Genomic DNA, 20,848 nt, shown 5'->3' on the forward strand with positions numbered 1-20,848 from the left:
TATATATATTGAAGTGACACTTTTAATGAAAATAAATCAATAACTGAATTAAATTGATTGTACTGATTGAATATAAATGTGATTTAGTGGTACTACCCAGAGTTGAACATACATACATAATGCCCATCATGCAAATATTTAAAAAAATCTAAATATTTGCTGTTTTTCTAGAGATTCTGTAAATTATATTAATTCTACTTTATAGAATTTCACGCATATTGTACACATTACTGTAAATTAAAAAAATAAATTATTTTGTTCGTCAGTAGAAAATGCAGTTGATCATAAATCGGAGAGAATTTCGTTATGTGCACAATGCATCAGTATTGTTGGTTTTTATCTTTCGTTGTGTATACTACGTTTTTTACATATCTATGAACCAATAATTTCAAACTTATTTAATTTCTGCAGATTTGACAATCAATCGTATGTTTTTTATACACAATTTTTTTTCGGAGACAGGATAGTATTAGTAATAAAGTAACTACTTACTCATAAAAATATTAACTAAGATTTAACACTTTATGTAAGGTGAGCATATTGAATATTTTATTTATTTGAGAAATATTTACCAACTAAATTGAGCGTCAATGCTCAATTTTCTTGGTAAGTATGTTGTAGCGGGTTTTTTTATTTGCACCTTTTCAGGGCTGTCAATACATATTTTTACTATTATTTACACTAACGAGTAATGTATCAGTGATAAGGACAAAATTATTTTTCTTATCAGATACTTTTATGCTATCCATAAAAGTAATCATTTTTTCTAGCAAATTAGAAATAACCGTCCTAAACTTATACATAATTTTATTTTCTATTCAACTATACTTCAATTATTGTTATTAGAAACATTCCTACGATAGCGACGTAAACAGTCTTAAAAGATTACAACATTCATAAAATGTTTACGTCGATATAAATTTATTTATGTTTTGGCAGCCCTATTGTTTACGTGACCATTTATATTTCAGTAAAAAGGTTTTAAATTCAGTCTCTTATACGTGCTAGTTTATTTTTGATCTTTGATCAGTCAATTGTTCTTAATATTTATGGGCGCAACTTCGAAAGAATCCAATCCATGTAAGCTCCAACTCTAGTGTACACTCCTGGCCAACCAGGCGTACCGCATGGCGAAGGACCGTATGACACAACACCGAAGGCTATCCAGTTGCTAACTTGTGCCACCTTTCCCATCAATGGTCCACCGGAGTCTCCGCGGCACGAGTCTTGACCGGAAACGCCGCCTGCGCACATTTGATTATTGGTGATTTCACGGCTCACTCTACTGAAAACGCGGGCGCAGTCGTTTGTGCTGACTACCGGCACGCGAACTTTTAACTTCACGTCCGATTCAGATCCTGAAAAAGAAAACATCATGATGAGTTGATGAATGCCACATGACTAGTAATAGTGGATTATATATGATATTAGATTATATCTAAACCTTGCAAGTCATATATTCAATAAGAGAGAAATTAATACTAATCTTATTAGAAAACAATGTTTTCCCAAGACAGGTACCTAAGTAGGTATAATTATTAATTATATTAAAACTTGTCTGTGAGTATAGATACGTAATTATAAAGATGTTTGTTTCTCACGCTAAGTCACTTGACTTGCAATTTATTACACGGGAAGACCATAATGTAGTCTAGGACTTGATTAAGAGTTGATTCAAGGAAATAGATTTAATATAGATTTGCATTCAAAAAAATACAGCAAATGTATTTTAGCTTAATTTACGCGGCAAAATCAAAAGGGTTAAATATATTACTCCTTTATGATTTTCCATATTCGAATGAAATATATTCGCTCCGCATAACGCGTAGGTTATGCTAGTCAGTAGCTGTGTAAGTAGTTAAAATAAATACATAGCTGTTTAGTCGATAGTTTAGTATACCCTTGTACCTATATATATATATTCCTCCCTCTTCATGTGGTTAGATTGCATGTAACTCAATTCTTATTACCAGTTTTCATTGGGAACTAAGGTTTCGGATATTTATATCCGTATATACTATTTGACAGTTACAATCGGATTTATATTGTATAACAATAATCGTTACTGTTAAATGGTAGGCACATTTATATCACATATAGTCGTAAAACCTGAGTATCAAATGAGAAATTGTAGCATTTAGTAGTAAGTTACACAATCTAACCCGCTGACCGTACTTAATGCATGCACTTCGCCTTCATGCATGTAATTTATTTCTTGTTGAGAGTGTTTGCTATCAGTTTCATAAAGAATGCATTGTCTGTCAATTTGCGGAAACCGTTGCGCAATTCGCAACAGTTACTTAAAAAGTATTTACTTTATTGGGTAACTGCGACATTATGTATTTACCCACTAGTAGGTAGGTATGAATATATGATCCCTCATTAAACCAATACTTATGGAAATATTTTCTGAGCAAAATAGTATTTGTACTACTGACTGATACTGACTATCAAAATGATTTTAAAACGTTGAATTGGTAGATTTATGTATAGTGTATACATATAATAAAAAAGTTAATGATCGCTCTCTGTACCTACATGAAATATATCGGGGAAAACCATTATTGTAGGTTAATTAACGTAATAGAAAACTAAGTAACGATTTTTAGAATTTATATCAGTTTCTCTAAGCGTTTGGTCGCGCTAGTCTTGTCTTGTGATTTGAGTGCGTTTCTTTTAGACACATATTGAAAACATATTACTTTTCTGTAGCAAAGGGTTTTAAGTTTGTAGTAAATACCGTAGCAGGTATGACCATGCAACACTGTAGGTATAGGTAACAGGGTCTTTTCACACGGCGCGACAGTAGCGGTTAATTTATCATGATCAAATTGAGTGGAACTACTTTAGAACACCATGGTGCCGTGTGAAAGAGTCCTTAATCTTTGCGATTGTCGAAATTGTTTTCAATCCCAATGCAAATAAATTGAAATGTGATTAAGCAGATTTTACTATTTTACTTTTTTTTTTTTTTTCATGCAATGTTCGAACGCACAATACTATTTATATATATAGTTCTAGATACCTATCGTTTCGTTTCATACTAATTTGTTATATCACAAGCAATATCCCAATAGCATTTTTCAAAGATGATAGTAAGACATCGCTTTATATAAAGTGGCGGCCAACCTGACTCCGGTAATGAATCTCTGAGAGCGCCACATTCTCCTTCTGTTAAATAACAGACTGACGTATTAATATTCTTATTGTCCTTTTTATTCTTATTGACGTATTATTGTTACCTATTACTTGTAAGAAGTTCAGGTATATAGTATTGACTAAATTACTGGTTGTTATGGCATGCGTAAATATTTACAGAGAATTAGAATTTAACTATTTAGGTACTTATTCTTGTTATCTTAATTTTCTTTTTATTTTATTTTACATATCCATCACAATTTGTTTACGACATCTGAGATGGCGGCCAGAATTACAAATCTCTGATCTAGTTTGGGGTCCAGTGAACTACAAATTTAATAGTATAATATTGCTGCTTAAATAAATATTTATTCATCCATTGAAATTTCAAAAAAGGAAATGCAGAATTCTAAATTTATTTTTATGTGTATTTTACACATATTTTACGCGATTGTTTAGTTTTTTTTTTGTCATTAGGTATAAACTAATTTAGTTGATTTTTTAACTCTAAAACTATTTTACTCCGGTGAAGTAGTACGAGAGAAGAGTACGGTTAAAAGAATTTTTTGTTGACAATTATTACTTAACTGAATTACATGACATCAAATTTATGTCCTATGTACTATGCTATAATTTTGATTGTTTTTTCTTAACTTACGTGATTCGGTCTTGCCCCATCCAGCCACTTCCATGTCATAGCCGACAAAACCAGAGTGTCTCAATTCATTGGAGATTGGCAAGCAAATGGGCTTCACAAAATCTGAAACGATAACAAATTTTCTTTATTTTCGTTAACACATAATACAGTACAGAGTTACTGTACTAATATTATTATAAAAACTATTCAATTGATTGACATCACCAAAGAAGCTAAGTACAGAACAGAATACATACATACATTTATGAAAATATTATGTATACAAGGAAAAACTTAGATAGTTTCAAGAAACTTAAAGACTGTACAAGTAGAAACTTACGCAATAAAAATAAGGTAATTTTACCTAAATGCCGTCTACACAAAGTTAGTAATTCATTTTATGGTAATTGCGTAAGATTCTATAATAAACTGCCAGAGTCTACGCTAAATCTTACAGAGCGGCAATTCAAATCTTATATTAAACAAATGTTATGTAAAAAAGCCTATTATAAGATAGATGAATTTATAGATGATAGCAATATATAGCAAGAATAAGTTTATTTGCGGACAACGTTATAATTTTAATTTTCATACTGCTTTCTTGATATATGATAGCGTAGCGGCTTTTGTATTGATTGCCGCATGCATCCTTATGTAAAGTGCGAATACTGTAACTACCATATAGTAATTTTTGTAGCTGTGACGTGGTCGTGTGGAATGAGTAGTCATGCTCACTAAAATGTCCAGACATGTGGCGGCGTGGTGGGCCGGGTCAATGGGCTCCCTAAAATATGGTCGAGCGCAGTGATGGCTGGCTCATCCGTCATACTCGTGAACGAGTGCTGCTTGTAGGGACTGGTCTGCTCTTATCACTACGACTGATTTAATCTTATTGCATGATTATATTTGACCCAAAAAATTAGTGCTTGTTGGTAGTTTGTATTCACACGTTTCGACTTGTAAATGTAAACTTACAAGGGTTATTTAAAAGAGCAACACACAAGTTTCTTGCTCGTTCTTCTTGTGATGAGACAGCTTTCCGAACGAGTGGTAGATAAAAAACAAATTGTTATGACTATTCAAAAGTGCTTAAATTAAGTTTATTTGAATAAATGATTTTCTATTCTATTCTAATAGGAAGTATTATATATGTATGACTAATGTAATAATTTTATAACTACGCTTATAACTAATGCTTGTTTTCTGGTCAGATTCTCAGAGTTTGAGGATACTGCAATAAAATTATTGAGAGTACGCCAGTGTAAATCTTATACCTAGGTGTCAAGAATTGCAACACATAAAGAAGACTAGGTCTCAAAATGCATTTTGTGGTCTCCAATACTGCATTCCATTACTGCGTTTCCACCAAATTACGTGATTGTTTGTTGGTAACATGGTAGACTTATTTATGTGGCAGAACGATACCATCAAACTGTTCTTTTATTAGCTGCAATCCGGCAGGCATGTTAAATAAAGTATGGTTAACGCATCAAGCGAATTGTTAGCTTGTTTGTCTTAATGCTCCGGAATGACGACGCATGAGTGCACCACTGACACGAGATTCACGTGATTACGTATCTGTGGTCCTGTTCATGTAAAATTTGACGCTTTCACTTACCATCATGTGGACTTGTTTGCCATTCCAATCGCATAAAAACGGTCTGTCAATGCGTTTAGTTCATATGCGTATTATTATATATTTAATTAAGGCTATAACATATAGGTTTTGCAGTCTTACCATTAAATTGTGCATTGCGTGACAACCTCAACAGCGCTATATCGTTTTGTTGGTCCTTATCAGACGGGTCATAGCCTTCGTGAGCGATAGTCTGCTCTATCGATATATCTTGTACTGGACCGCTGCAGTCATCACCCACACAGTCTACAGAGCTCGATGTGTTCCACTCACCGAGACGTACTTGAGATCTGTATAATATATTATTACATTATCTAGATGTTTCTAAATTAGTTCGAAGTTGTCACATACATCACATATACATTACCAGCGAGTTGGTCTTCTTTGGACATAGACTATATATTTTCACGCCTAATTTCATTAGGATCGGTTCAACAGTACAGCCGTTAAAGTAACAAACAAACATACTCTTACATTGAAATATCTACTATTCGTAATAATTTGGACTAGTTAATACCATTCTTAGCGCACCCAGGTAAATTAATAAATGTGTATAGTTAAATAAACTGACCCCATCAAATAGCAAATTCTTTATCTACAGCGATTTAAAATAATAAACGATCCCAAGAATTGCGCAGTTCATAAAATTATCTTCAACTTGTAAAAATACCTACTGTAGATGGAATAAAATCAACTCACAATCTCCAGTTAGTAGGAAGATCATCGCCTTTCACACAATGAGCTGCAGTCATGACGTATCTTGAAGAAATTAGGACTCCGCCACAGTAAAAACCCCACCCGTTAGCTATAGTATGGAGAAAATGAATGTTGAATTAATTTGATTAAAAATATGGGTGCTTATGAATTAAATTGAATAACTTTCGGATTATTTCGGATATAGTACTTTGTATTATTTTATTTTGAAACAAATATATCAGTATCATCGTCGTCATTATCACATTTCTTTCCTTAATTCAGATCGGTTAGAGTCGGCAGAAATATATAATGTAAGTATTTGCCATTCTTGTCAGTAATCTATCCTTTTCTCTCCATACCTATTATCTTTCATGCACTCCAGCTATCTCTTTTATTTGCATAGTACACTATATATAAATATATTAGATATAATACATTACGTTTATCATATCGCAATAGCACCATCCATGGATGTTCGTCAATATCCGCTTGAGTTCCTCCAACAATTTTATCTTCATTTTGTATGCCGCAGACGTTATACCCAGGTAAAAGAGATACAGGATCTTCATTTCTGCTAGAGATGCCACCAGACGGTTCCGCCCCAAATTCTGGGGGACAGCAAATCTGAAAAGCAAATTGGAATATATCACGTACAATCTTAAACACTGTTATTAAAATGTTGTAACAACGTCGATATATCGGAGGCTCAGAAATGATATTATCTCATACTATTTCATAAATAATGTGAGTTTATTTGTTATTTACGTAAGCACTAGTCAGTCTTTATGAAATTTGTTATGGTATATGAATTAACCACTAACTCTGGTGAGTTAAAAAACATTCAACTTGAGAGACCAATTTTTTTAATACATTAATTTTCAAGCAATTTTCAATAGTCAATTGGCTACCTACATGATGATATATTGCGCTTAAAACACTTGCTTACTTGATTATAATTTCATATCAATTTGATCTCTGCCCTCAAGTCTCGAAACTATAAAATATGAATACTTAGTCGCAATGATTTCCTACTATAAATAAGTACCTAGTTTATAGCTATAATTATTATATTTGTATATAAAAATATAGGTAGGTATATAATATTATATGTAGATGACTCGTTGTTTACCTTCGGGTTATCATATTCAAAACCGCAATGTAAAGTTCGCAGAAGCCTCGTTAGTTGTGGAGTGTTGCCTTGCTGCAGTTGATGGAACAGACCAGTACATTCTGACAGCAAAATGCATTGTACACCTCCATTACATCGCTCTGAAACATTGCAATTTGTAAAAATTAATTTAAGAGTAATTTTCGATTTCGTTTCATAAAAACAAACTACCCCAATTGTATTAAATGAATACCTATTCTAATAAAAATTTATTTGATTCATAACGTTATTCACACCTGTAGGCATTAAACTTTTACATATTTTCCCCGTTTTTGCGACATTTTCACTGAAGCTCCGTTTCTATAGGTTGCAGCGTGTTGTTATATGGATAGGAATTTTCAAAACAGTATAATTACTAGATACCGGAGATTACCATGAACATCTAAACTGACAAACTTTCATGATATTATCATATATGTATGTAGATGGTTTACAACATTCACAGTAGATTCCTAATTCTCTTTGTCTATGTTTTTAAATACACGCATAACATTAGCGTAAACAAGTTTATCTTGTTATTAAGCATGTGAGCGCTATATTTTTTCATAAGACCAGTGATGCGGAATATCAACCGTTATATTAAATGGTATTGGTAAATTATCGTCTTCATTATTATTTAAAAGGATATTCTTTGATTTTTCTAAATGGCATTATTTACATGGTAAACACTTATGGTAAAATGTTTCATAAAGTAAATATCTATATTGATATTACTTAATATTGATGTAACTTATTCCCATGAAAAATGGGAATGCATTTCAGAAAGTCTTCTTCTTTCAGTTAATATATTATATATGCAATTGCGAGTATCTAAAATTAACTTAATTTAATTTCATATTCTAAGTTATATAAATTTATTTATGTGTCTTTATAATGTAAGTTCTATAGGTAAGTTCTATATAGAATTTCATTAATCCTATCATTTATTATACACATGTGTTACATCTTTACAGAAATTAGAATAATTCGGCATTGTAATCCTAAAATAACAATTAATAAAACTAAGTTTATCTACCTACTTATTGTTACATCTAGTTCTAATATTTTATGTATAACAAAATAATATCAGTTTCGTCCTCTGTGCCATTTAATTTTTCTTATTTTGTACACTCTCGTTGTCAAGGATTTTACACGAAGTAGATCCATAAATATTGTAAAGGAAGTAAATCATCATACAAGTAACACAATTAATTTAACAGACAGTAAGTGAGTAGCAATGTAAATTACATTTACGTAAATGTAGGTACTGCAGTAGACTCGTATCTAAGTACCAAAGTAATTAATCGTAACAATTAATTATGAACAATCAAAACTATACTTAGACATATAAATAATTACTAAGGATCACACAATACCTCTTATTAATGAAATATCTACGAGTAACTCATTAAATAATGATACAAAACATAAAACATTACAGCACAAAATATAATGTAGTTTATCATTACCATCATTACTAAGAATGTTGTGATCATTATTTCGGGGATTTATTCTTATTTAAGTAATTGTACTAATATTATTGTAGAAAGAGTAAATTTATTTTCTTTATATATTTGTATTTTTATATCCTCTGATACTAGATCCTCTGAACTAGTTAGTTAAGTTTGTGTATTTTCTGTCTAATAACGGAGCAAGAATGCACAACACAAGGTTATCGCTTCCATTCATCCTCATGTCAGGATCTCGTAAGAGCTGATAACTTTCGTCCGCACGACGACCATAAATATATCTGTTTAATAAAACTATAAAGAAACGTGATATTGGGCTAAACCTTCCTTTAATTCTAATGAGGACAACCTGTGCCCAGAATATCTGGTATGTATTTGTGTTTCGAATAAAGACGGATGCAGTTTTTGTGCACGCGGGTTGTCTTACAAGATTTTCCTGCTTTAGCTATAATCGTGTACCGTTACCGAAGATCCCAGCCAGTGACCTCAGACGCTATATGTTGGTAAGTATTTCATATAGAAATTGTACGTATTAACATAATACGTAATAAAAAATACATTAGAATGTTAGCCAGCTATGAGCATTGGATAGATTGAATGAGGGTCTGTCAAAATCGAGAGAGATTTTAAAACCTGGGAGTTTAAAACCTGCATTTTAACAGAATTTATTTTGCAAAGAAAATGTATCATATTTTAATATTATATCCACAAGGTGAGCGGTGTATTAAACTCAACGGGTTAATATACAAAACAACGTCTACTATGAAAAGCGGCGTTTTAGTCATATGGAGAGGTGGCAAACCATTCAACTATTTTATAATGAAAATAGTATATAGTAACTTTACTTAGTTAGTTAGTTTATTAGTTAGTTTATAATAACTTGACTATAATTTTATAATTTACATATGTAAGTGTTGTTATTGTTTTTAAGCGAATGCTACAAGCAGGAGCTTCTCAATTTATAATTTAACATGTTACAGAAACTCTATATTTTTATGATTAGGTACAGCTGCAACATCAATATTTTATATTAGAATTGTAGATATCAAAATAATTATGATATGTATAAAATAGATGCAAAGACGTAGGTATACTTAACTCACAAAGCAATTAGGCAAACTATCCAAGTTCTATGACTGAATGTGAATGACATTATAATAATGACTTTGATCACTTCAATTGCTTACTTAGACTATAAAGATACTATAACAATATCTCTAACAGTATGCCATCACCTCAAAACAAACTTGCTTATTATTGGATTTAAGTATATTAATCAGATATTTTCTTATCTAAGTATTATGTTGAAAATTTCTAGAATAACTTACGAGCAACAGTTCCAGATAATGATATCACGAGTATTAAAGATACAGCGGCAATCTTCATGTACGTAAACTTCATCTTAGTGACTGAATTAAACAGAACGCTATTTAAAATAAGTGGTACTGTTGACCAGTGGGCGGCTCGCGGACGACTGATAGCTTCATTATCCGACCCTGACTTTGCCTTCGAGCATCTAACCTGAGGTTATCAACAATACAAATGTTTTTTTTAATATGGTCCCTCACTCTGCGGCCATTTCTGATTTTCTAATGACGTAGGTAGGTAGGTAGGTATATTTTGTAGTATTCACCCGTATGTCAAAACGAGGAAGTATATTGAATATATCCATTCAATAGTATATAGGTAATATATTTTGTAAGACGTTAAACGATATCTTCATTAAAACTAATCGGATACTGATGATTCTTTATGTAAATAATAATTTGCTCTGACATTGGTCTAACAGAATTGCAAGCACTTTTCAATGACTTCTTATGTGAGAATAAATATTATATTAACTGAATTGCCTCCACTTTAGCATATTACAAAAGTAGAAACGCCAAGTATTATGAAGTTGTGCCTATTCAGATAATTTTTGTATGTTTTGTTCATATAACTCATCTGTCTATATGCATACTATCTATTCCTATCATAATAGGTTTGAAATTAGTGTAACCGACACAAACAACTAAGTTAACTAAGATGATAAAAAAATATATTTATTTTAATTTTTGAAGTGTGCATATATTATAAATTCTATTTCATCCGCGTTTTGCTTTCGGTCTACACTCGCATTCAGCCAAATGCTGTCTGGCAGCACGTAGAAGTCTTAAAAATATAGAGTATATATAATATACAATAGAATATAAACAATACTTATTAGAATAAGAATGACCATGATTCAGCCAAAATCAGGCTTATTAAAGCAAATTCTACTGACCTAGACTTACAGACTACAGTTACAGATAGACGTCTGCGTAACCTATTTCAGCAGTCAAACGGCAAGCCGTCAAGATGAAGATATATAAGCTGTTTTTGCTGAGGGATGAGTGAGAGTTGGCAGAGAAGTTACGAGTCTTTCGTTTAGGGGGTAAAATATGACATGGCGGAGTAGTTACAGAGTACGGAAGCATTTTTAGTCCCAACGGAATGGCAACTCATAAATGATACCACTACAGTCGTCTCATGAAGATGTAATTTCCGTGGTCCTGATCATGTATATGGACGACGGTGACCACTTACCATCATATGGGCCATTAGCTTGTTTGCCATTGGAAATATTACATAAAATAACAATTGAGGTGACTGGCACGAAACTCAGTTACACTTAGCTTTTTTAAATAAATGTAGCGTACAATTATATATTTGTTTCTAATTGTGTGTTATAAAAATAATACAGATTTTTACGCAATACGGCAGCCCCGGTCGTCTTGGGGTTTAGCACATTACCCTACTACCGACGGTCACGGCTTCGATTACTCGAGCAACGCAAACATTTATTTTCATGACAATGACTGTTTATATTGATCTGGATGTTTTCTATTTATGTATGTATTAAAAAAACATTTTACGTATTTTTATCATTGATCTAGTATCCCTAAAGCTCTGCTTAGTGTCTAGATGGCGCAATGTGAATTGACCAAAGTCATTATAATTATAATTATATACCTAATATAGAAAACTTAGCTATGAACTGTATATATTATATTGTATTAACGAACCAATAACCATCACCCTAAAATTGAATGAATCAACCACGTGTAGTGTAATCTAGTATTAGTCACATATAATAAATATTTCGCTAATATTACGGTTTGTTCGTATGAAAACTCAAAAGTGTTCACGTAACTCTCAGGAACCTGAATTGTAATTTTTTTATTCTGTAACACGGATCGGTCCTAACTTGAATCTTGTTTGCGCAGTTGGGATTTTCCTCAAAGTTTCGCTCTACTACAACATTTTGTTTTACCTTAACTTTGTCCTCTTCGTTTTCTGTTTTGATACCGGTGTGTGTAGGTGTCACACAGGTACATATTACTCGTTTTTTTTTTATTACGAGTTTTCTGTTTTGTCATATGTGTGTTGTTAACAGAAATGTTGGTAAAACATGAAATATTAACTGTTTTTTTAGAAGGGTTTTTCTCTCTTCACGTCAAATTTCATTAAAATCTGTTGAGCTGTTTAGTAGGTTGCATTTCTCATATTATGTAGGTAAAATGAGTAAAATACACCAGATAACGTTTTATTCTATGAATAAAGAAAATTTGTGTCACTTAGATTGTACGTATAGATTCTCTAAAATTTCTAAATAGAAGTTTGCTCACGTAAAGAAAGAGGTATGTAGGGAGTACCTACATACTTCTTTCTCAACGTACAAGTTTTATTATTATTTTTGTATTATTGATTTTATACTATTTTCTGACATTAGTTGATTCTAGTCTCCACATTGCACCTATCTACACAGAAAGCTATTACCCAATAGGATAGATTGGGTTCTATCAATGTACCTCTTTTCTTACAGACAAGACTTTTTTATACTATGTTCTCGTACTAAATAATTATGTAACTTCTCATACTAAATAGGAGTAATAAATATATTGTTATATAAAATTTATAGGCAACATGACAGTAATAAGAAGTATGAATATTATTTTTAATTAAGCCTACATGTGTGTATTAAGATATCTACTAATAAAAATCTTATCTAATTTCCTGAATATTTGCCTACACAGGAGGAGAAGCATTCTAGGGCTACCTAACACTTCAATATTGTCACCACCAAACGCTTTTAATACTAGTTTGTTTTACCTTGAAACACAACTAGATCGCAGAATACAGAACGTGTGGAATAAACTTTATGTTATAATATAAACTAAGTAAATAAATATTGTATAGTTCAAAAGTCATACATCTGAGTCATATCATTGGGCGCGGGAAATACCGGTTATTTCTTGATTTAGATATTGCTGTTATTAACGTCACGAGAATATTTTGTTCAGAGATTTTGCATTTGCGATACCTAAATTATATAACTATGAGATCAATCCACTACAGATATGTTGGCCTGGTGCAGAACAAATAAAATTTAACCAGTTTGCACTGATCAAAGAGGCGAGGATCTAACATAATATACATATCTACGAGTAGAAAGTACAAGGTACTATATAAAATACTATATCACGGATTATCTAAAAGCAAAATTATAAAGAAAAGAAAGTTGTTAGTAATTATTTAATTGGCTTGCAATGTTTTGATACTTTTGCCATATGTCTAGATATATCCGCAAACAGTTTGAGGCCTAGTGTGAAGGAAAGAATACTTTTGATCAATTGCCATTTGAAACGATCGTCGCATAGTTTCTTCCAGAATCTGTAAATTTCGTCCCATTTCTTCAATAACTCACTGTTCATCGAATTGTTTCGTAAATTATGCACCTGTTAATATAAATTTATTTAATAATAATATGGATTACGTCAATATTCTTATTTACAATAATATTTACTATACCTATAAGCTAAAACATACTGGTAATATATTATATAAACGATTAAAAAAGTAATCGATTACAATTAGAACACTAAAGTGCAGTAACAAATACATCGCGATGACCTGTGATAAGGTAAATATCAAGTAAATATCATCTTTAGGAACTTTGAAACACGTGTCTTTATTTTATGTGATTATTAATACAGAAGAAAACCCATTAGAAATCGATTTCTTTTTACTTGTGAAAATCTTTACCAACTTTTCCTTAATATTTTTCCCCGACATGTGTCCGGCTAAGTAAGACTAGAGACGTTCCAGAAACAACATCTTATTAAGATGGAAAGCAACACTGTACAACAATGTATAACACTACAAAATACACTGTGTCTATGATATAGACATACTATCCATTATATTTATACCTTTTCTGAACACTAAAGTCTAATTCCCAGTGTATTTGTGCTTGGTAGTTCAAATAGGTGAGCCAGAAGTGTTTGTACTTACATATATACGATTATGTTTATGTCTCAGAGGTATAGACGCTAGCTATAAGTCCATAAATTTCCCTTTAAGATCGACAGAAATGAATATGGACCTAATCACAGGCTACATATTGAGTATATATAATGGAATAATGGTCATTACATCTAATGAAGTCACTCGAATATGAGATTCTGTACACTGCTGGTCTGAAATTGATGAAGTTTCTTATAATGTATATGTGGTTTCACTTTCCAGGGTTTACAGCTGGTGCGGCACTAGCATATAATAATTCTGATGCTGGCCTTGATGTTGTTTCTCTAGGAGACGAGAATCTTCGGTTTCCTGCAGTAGCTGCAAAACGAACTGCATTTCGTTTCGACTTAGAATCTCCATACTCCTCCTTTGGTCTATTGGAACATACCGGTTTACCGCATGCAGGACTTACCTACAGTTTTCACTGCTATTATGCTTTTTGATATCATAATTGACAACGCACCAAACTAATGTTATGACTACACCGTTATTTTGACATTATTATAGTAACAATGACTTTCTGAATTATCTAATAAATATGGTAAAAATGATTAAATTTGATGTTTATATACAAGGATGACATATCTGGTGACAATTCAAGAATCCAAAAAAATAATGACTACAAGAATGTTAATGATGTGGTAATATGATATTAGAACATATTTATTGATTATTATATATAAAATTAATTCCTAAATATTATTATACACATACACATATACAAGATTTTACAATTTTTAATACGATTTTATGATATTTGGTACTTACAGTAGTATTCTTTGACTATTAAAGATTAAGCAGTTATAAAATACATGTATATTATACGTAACTTACCTTTACCCAATCTTCAACTGAATAAACAGTGAAATCTTTTATAGTTTTAACAAAAATATGTCAGATTTTAAAGAATGTAACAATATAAAATAACATAAAAACTTGTTAATAATGGTGAATTAATTTGATCAAAAATAATTAAAAATTCATTTCATTAATTTGATTGTGAAATCGTAACCAACTAGACTTTATATGTAACTAGCTGACCCGCGCAACATCGTCTGCGTTTCATTTCTCCACTTTTTGTAATGTTTTTCAATGCAGGTCCGCTCCTATTTGTCGTAGCGTAATATCATATAGCTTAAAGCCTTCCTGTTCTAATGGACCAAAATGCAATTAAAATTAAAATGCGTTTAAACAAACAAATAAACAAACTCTTTAGATTTATGATATTATTATTAGGACAGATTTAAAATCTTTATTATTAGATGTACATACATGCACTGATGTTCTTTTTTCCCATTTCACCAGTTTGAGGCCAGTTTTTTTTGGTCAACCTCTTTTATTTTATAAACATTAATCCCTTTGTAAGATTTACTTAGATACATACAAGTAAAGATAAAGATAACTTAGGACCAGAAAGTCTTGGCATTCGCATATTTTACAGCTTTAATTCCCGTGTAATGAGTAATAATTAGGCAGACAAATAAATGTATTTTAACGACTTCTTACTTAAACAGGGTAGGATAGGTAGAGGTATTGTCAATTGTCGTAGTGAATGAAAAGTAATAAATGTATAGTTTTATAAAGTTTTATTTTTAATAAACTACGGGAACACTTAGCACACCTCTTTTTCATCCAGTTCTGACGTTATTCCAACTAAATCTTATTCATACAACTGTAGTCAAAACATGATATAAGTGTTAGTATGAAGTAGTTCCTTAGTTTTTACAATTATGCTAAGTATTTATTAAATATGTACACTTTAATTATCAGTCACTCATTTAATCACAACCGCAAGAAAATTATTTATTAGCAAATTAGTACCTACTTAAACGGTCACATTTGATTTAATATATTGTTAATAATCTCATTATATTCGACATATCTAATCTACAAATACAAAAAAAATAACGATGTAAAAAGATGTAAAAAGCTTTAGGGAAGAAAATTTCATAATCTCTATTACTTAGTGGTTATAAGCTTACTTTATTGAAATCGTAGTACCTACTCAGAATTATTCTTTTATTGGCCTCAAGAGTTGTGGGAGTACTTGAGTGGTTTTATACAAAATTTATCTTATTTTGACTCAATTAATGTAGGTTTTTAATTGTCATGTAACTTCAAATATACAATGGCGATTAATATTTCTATATTCTTAGCATTCTTAGTTTAGACAGATCTAACAAGTTCACATATACAAAACTGTAATCCGTAAGTACAGAATCCTCTTACAATTAGTATAAACCTAAAATATTATAAATAATGATTAATATTTTTTAAGCAAATTGTGGTTTGAGCACTTATCAAATCTATTTTTCTCTAGATAATTAATGTATATGTAATCTAGGGGTCCATATATTGTCAGGATTACTATTTTTATCTAAGTAACTAGTAAATTTATTTTTTATAATATCATTCTGTAAAGTTTACTCATAGAACAATGAAGAAGTCCTACTCATACATAATATATACCTATTATATATGTAATATAACAATTATAATATAAAAATTATCACTACAACTGTGGTGCCAGTGACATTACTTATGTTTCAAAGCAAGTGCCACTTATAAACATCAAATTGCTCTATACTGTCCAGTTCATCAGACTACCCCAATTGAGAAGAACTGTTAAAAAACTCAACTGGTATTATAAATAGAAATATTTTTGAGTGCTGACTCTGAATTCCTGAAAACTATGATAACTAACAATAGGTTCGAACCTATTAATTTCTCAATCATATCTCGTGCAATTATCATATGTAATTAAGTATGTATTTAAAATGTCCTAAGTCCTGTGCACCTAAGTATACGCATATTAAACTATTTTAATACGCGTATACTTAGGTGCACATAACTTGTACATATTACAATACGATTACGACTCAAGAGATACCTATTATTAATGTTAGATTGTTTCAGGCAACCATAACTATTTCGTAGTAATATTATTAACACGCTACATGAAGGCATCGAACAAAAACATGTTTGCTTAAATATTTAATTACTGTTTTTGGTACTTTTTAAAGGCCTAATCTCCTTTTACAAAATTTTGTTATTCTCATAATACAAAGCATTTAATATGTAGATATAGTGGTCACGTATCTAAGACTATTTGGGTATCAAAAGTGCTATCGGTAATAATGTATCTTATCTCATCGATTTCCACGCGATCGTGGTTAATCCCTAATGAGTTCATCAGGATGGGCTAATGACCTAATACTATCCTCCTATCATTCACTGGCTATCTGCCAGCGTTGTATTGTTCAAATAAATCATATAATAAATCTATTTCGGACTGGGTTAGTACCTACTAATTTAGTCCAAATTAAGCAGCTAAGCATGTCTGAACAATAGAATACCCTAATATTCTACTTGAGTATTACAACTAGGTATTCTATTAAGTTACTCCCTATTCAACTAAATCAGTACGAGATAAGCAGTAATGGAACGACTAGTCAATAAATTTGTTTTACGTATCGTTTACTTAATTAAAACTCTGATTATAATATCCATTACCTTTAACATCTGCAATTTATTCTTTTAAACATGTAATCAAAAGCACACAGCACCTCCTCTCAACCAGTGTCATAATCTAAGACCAAAATATAGGTCACCATCAAGGAACGAACAATTAAGAAAGTTGTAAAATTTCAGAAACTCAAGGACAAATTTAATTCACGCATTTGGTGTAAGTCTGCGCGTTCAATATGACTAGACACCGTCTGTTGGATTAGCAAATAATATGTACAATAATAAAGATTTCAATATTTTTAACATATCTACATATGGCACTATTTATGGGGAGGTGCGGCATATGGTTGTAATTTAATCCCGCATGTTATCCAAGATCCACTTAAGATAATTAGATACTCTTGTGTATATTCCTGGATACCCGCCCATTCCGCAGCGTTTAGGGCCATAAGAGACGATCCCTATTTGGACATTCCGTGCGCCCAGTTTCTCGAGAACAAACGGGTAAGTGAGTGGACCGCCTGAGTCGCCAGCACAAGAATCCTCGTCAGGAACACCACCCGCACATATTTGACTATCATATATCCGAAGAGTTCTGTAAAAAATATTTTGCTATTAATATTAGAATGGCAAACAAGCTGACAATATAGCTCTAAAGACATATCACCTCAGATGACAGGCGTCGCACTCCTCATGCGATGCTATTCTGAAGATCTACCTTAGTAAGATCAGTGACATGTAATGAGCCAGTAAAAGTTCCTTATGCGTCAGTTCCGAAACAAATTCTCACAAAACAAAACGAAATAGCAAAATATTAGTGACAACCCAACGTCATAATATTATCCATTTATTGGCACAATCTAGACTGGAAATTATTATTTCGTTTTTGTTTCGCAATATTTTGTCACTGTAGACATTTTTCAGTTTTAGACTTAAGATTTATTACATTCCATAAAATGAATTAATTATTAATATAAACCGAACAGACAAACATCTATATGACAAATATATACATGTATCTCTCTAACTGGAAAATAAAAAGCTAATATATTGGTAGGTACGTTGGTAACGTAATAATTATATTATTTATTTTTCAATACGGGAGAATAATTTGACAGTCTAATGTTAATACGAGTCCCTCTGAGCAACAATTTGTTCATTATAAAGTAACAATGTATGAATAAATAAATTCTTAGAACGTAATATAGAATTAATGAGACGCAGATAAGTTCGCTCTTCGAAAAAACTAGTTTGAAAATGAAACTGGTTACACGTGAATGTATAAACATTTGCTTTTATTATCATAAATGTCTGAGAAACGAACAATTATTTATCTCAGTAATTATATCAGTATGTATTTCGCTGTTTATTGAATACTAGCGGTTACACGCGACTTCGTCTGCTTTTTAAGATAAAATCTATTACCATCCTTATAGTATAATCTATCTTTGTGTTGAATATTAAGAACTGTTCAGGCATGTTGTAGTCATTCGAGTAACCATTAATTTTTATTATGTTTAATAATAATAATAATCTCAGGACTATTCACACAGAGCCATCTAGACCCAATTTAGCCAGCTAAAGGTTGTAATATGGTTACTAGATAACAGATAGAAATACATAGATTTTTTTTCGTAAATACATACATATTATACATAGAAAATACCCAGACCGATACAAACGATCATACACATGAATACAAATGTTTGTGCCGTGCGAGTAATCGAACTCGCGACCATCGGACGTAAAGCGGTGTGCCAGACCGCTAGGCCACCGAGGTCATCTTTTTACATGTATTTAATTTTTTATTAAGTAAATTTTTATAAAATTAATTTTAATTATATTAAACCACTGGTTGCCTGTGACGTATTTTAATTCTTCTATCGCTATACAATGATTTAAAATAAAATTAAGGATATTTGTGATCGAAAAATAAATTAAATAAATATTTTTAATACAAAATAAGTTGTGTACATACCCGTTATAAGCATTTATACAGATTTGATTTTTAAGTACTGGTAACTCCACGTTAAGTAACACGGGAGACTGCAGACCATCTTCGGTGGCTCCCCAACCAGCTACAGTTGCACCTAAGCCCACCAAGTTCTTATCCCGAAGTTTTTTAGTAAACGGCAAACAAATTGGTTTCATGCTGTCTGTAAAGAAAGATATCAAAATATAATTAGATTTGTGTCTAGCAATAATTTTGGGTACTTAATTAAAACTTATATAGTAATAATATATGCTATAAAATTTATTATGAGGATGTAACTAATTTATTTTTATTTTTCATAAACTGATTGACCTACTGAGTTCAATTGTGTTATCAATAAATCCAGGAATCAATTTAAATAGTCACAAAATTTCATCCAAAACGGTTTAGCCATTTAGAAAGAGTTTTGCTGACTAACACGCATGTAGATGATTTAGGTGTATAAGAAAAAGGTATTGGATTAATCTTAATATATATAAAACTTCTACATGAATGTTTCTCTACTGAACTGTACTGAATGAATGGAATTTTAATGCTTGTATTTAGTGTCAATTCTATTCTGTATATATTTAGGTATATATATTCTCTATTCTATTCTAATGTTTTATCTTTCCACGTCAAATACATCATATCATCTAGTGACGGATCTCTCTGCAATAATATACCTTCATGTGAACTAGTCTCCCCCCGAGATCATCATCAATTTTTATCCTCAACGATTGTCGTATTTAGGAATACAAAGATGTATAACATACAAGGAATGTAATTATTCTTCTACAAACGTACCCAAATTAAAGTCCGCTGGTTCAGACAACCTTACTATTGCAATATCATCAAACAGGCTTTGTGGACTGTAACCGGGGTGAGCTTTTACCTCCTCTATCCCCACATTCTGAAAATATTCAAAACATGAGATTTAGATAAACTTTTCAAAATTTTATATTATTATTAACTGCAAAATAAATAATAATATAAAATTATATTATTATGTGCAGTATTTTAAATTACAATGAGACAAGTTGATATGCATTTCCGAGGGGAAAAAGACATGCCCTAAAGCACAAACTTTCTATACATACCTATTGTGTGTATCTCTCTACCGTCCATTCTAAATACAGCTATAATATCTATGTAAGATAAATCTGGACAACTTTCGCTAGCGAAACTCGAAAGTTTAAAAGAAACTAAGTACGTACATATGGACTGTCAATTTATTTGTTTTGTTGTTTCTAGTTTAAGCTTAATTAAAAACTTGTTGCAAGGAAACTTTCAATTTCTTAAATCGATTTTCCTTAAAGTTCTAGACACATTTCAGCATCTGCTTCTTCCTTATGCCATT

General features: G+C 31.3%; 3 protein-coding genes across 4 annotated transcripts in view; 1 reads left to right on the forward strand and 2 right to left on the reverse strand.

Moving 5' to 3' along the window:
- Positions 1 to 10,222, reverse strand: LOC131847767 (CLIP domain-containing serine protease HP8-like). Of its 2 annotated transcripts, XM_059197412.1 has the most exons (8): positions 10,052 to 10,222; positions 7,237 to 7,376; positions 6,548 to 6,731; positions 6,111 to 6,216; positions 5,514 to 5,701; positions 3,797 to 3,898; positions 3,130 to 3,171; positions 1 to 1,358 (listed from the first exon to the last, which is right to left on the reverse strand). In XM_059197412.1, exons 1-8 carry the CDS (start codon positions 10,122 to 10,124, stop codon positions 1,048 to 1,050), a joined length of 1,146 nt encoding a protein of 381 aa, XP_059053395.1. In that variant the 5' UTR covers positions 10,125 to 10,222; the 3' UTR covers positions 1 to 1,047. The 2 variants fall into 2 exon arrangements, with proteins under 2 accessions (XP_059053395.1, XP_059053397.1); XM_059197414.1 differs by lacking the exon at positions 3,130 to 3,171 and having other exon boundaries at positions 10,052 to 10,219.
- LOC131847768 (CLIP domain-containing serine protease HP8-like) overlaps positions 9,152 to 20,848 on the forward strand; it is a 26,858-nt gene continuing 15,161 nt past the window's right edge. The window contains exon 1 of the mRNA XM_059197416.1: positions 9,152 to 9,226. The gene's annotated coding sequence lies outside the window, so the exon portion shown is untranslated. The remainder of the gene's footprint in view (positions 9,227 to 20,848) is intronic.
- LOC131847766 (CLIP domain-containing serine protease HP8-like) overlaps positions 17,258 to 20,848 on the reverse strand; it is a 7,785-nt gene continuing 4,194 nt past the window's right edge. The window contains exons 5-7 of the mRNA XM_059197411.1: positions 20,296 to 20,401; positions 19,495 to 19,672; positions 17,258 to 18,111 (exon numbers count right to left, since the gene is read on the reverse strand). Of these exons, the coding sequence (XP_059053394.1) occupies positions 17,871 to 18,111; positions 19,495 to 19,672; positions 20,296 to 20,401 (525 nt within the window). The 3' untranslated portion in view covers positions 17,258 to 17,870. The remainder of the gene's footprint in view (positions 18,112 to 19,494; positions 19,673 to 20,295; positions 20,402 to 20,848) is intronic.

This window comes from Achroia grisella, unplaced genomic scaffold (assembly GCF_030625045.1).
Source record: "Achroia grisella isolate CSIRO2021 unplaced genomic scaffold, CSIRO_AGI_Agris_v1 utg540, whole genome shotgun sequence".
Taxonomy (NCBI): Eukaryota; Metazoa; Arthropoda; class Insecta; order Lepidoptera; family Pyralidae; genus Achroia; species Achroia grisella.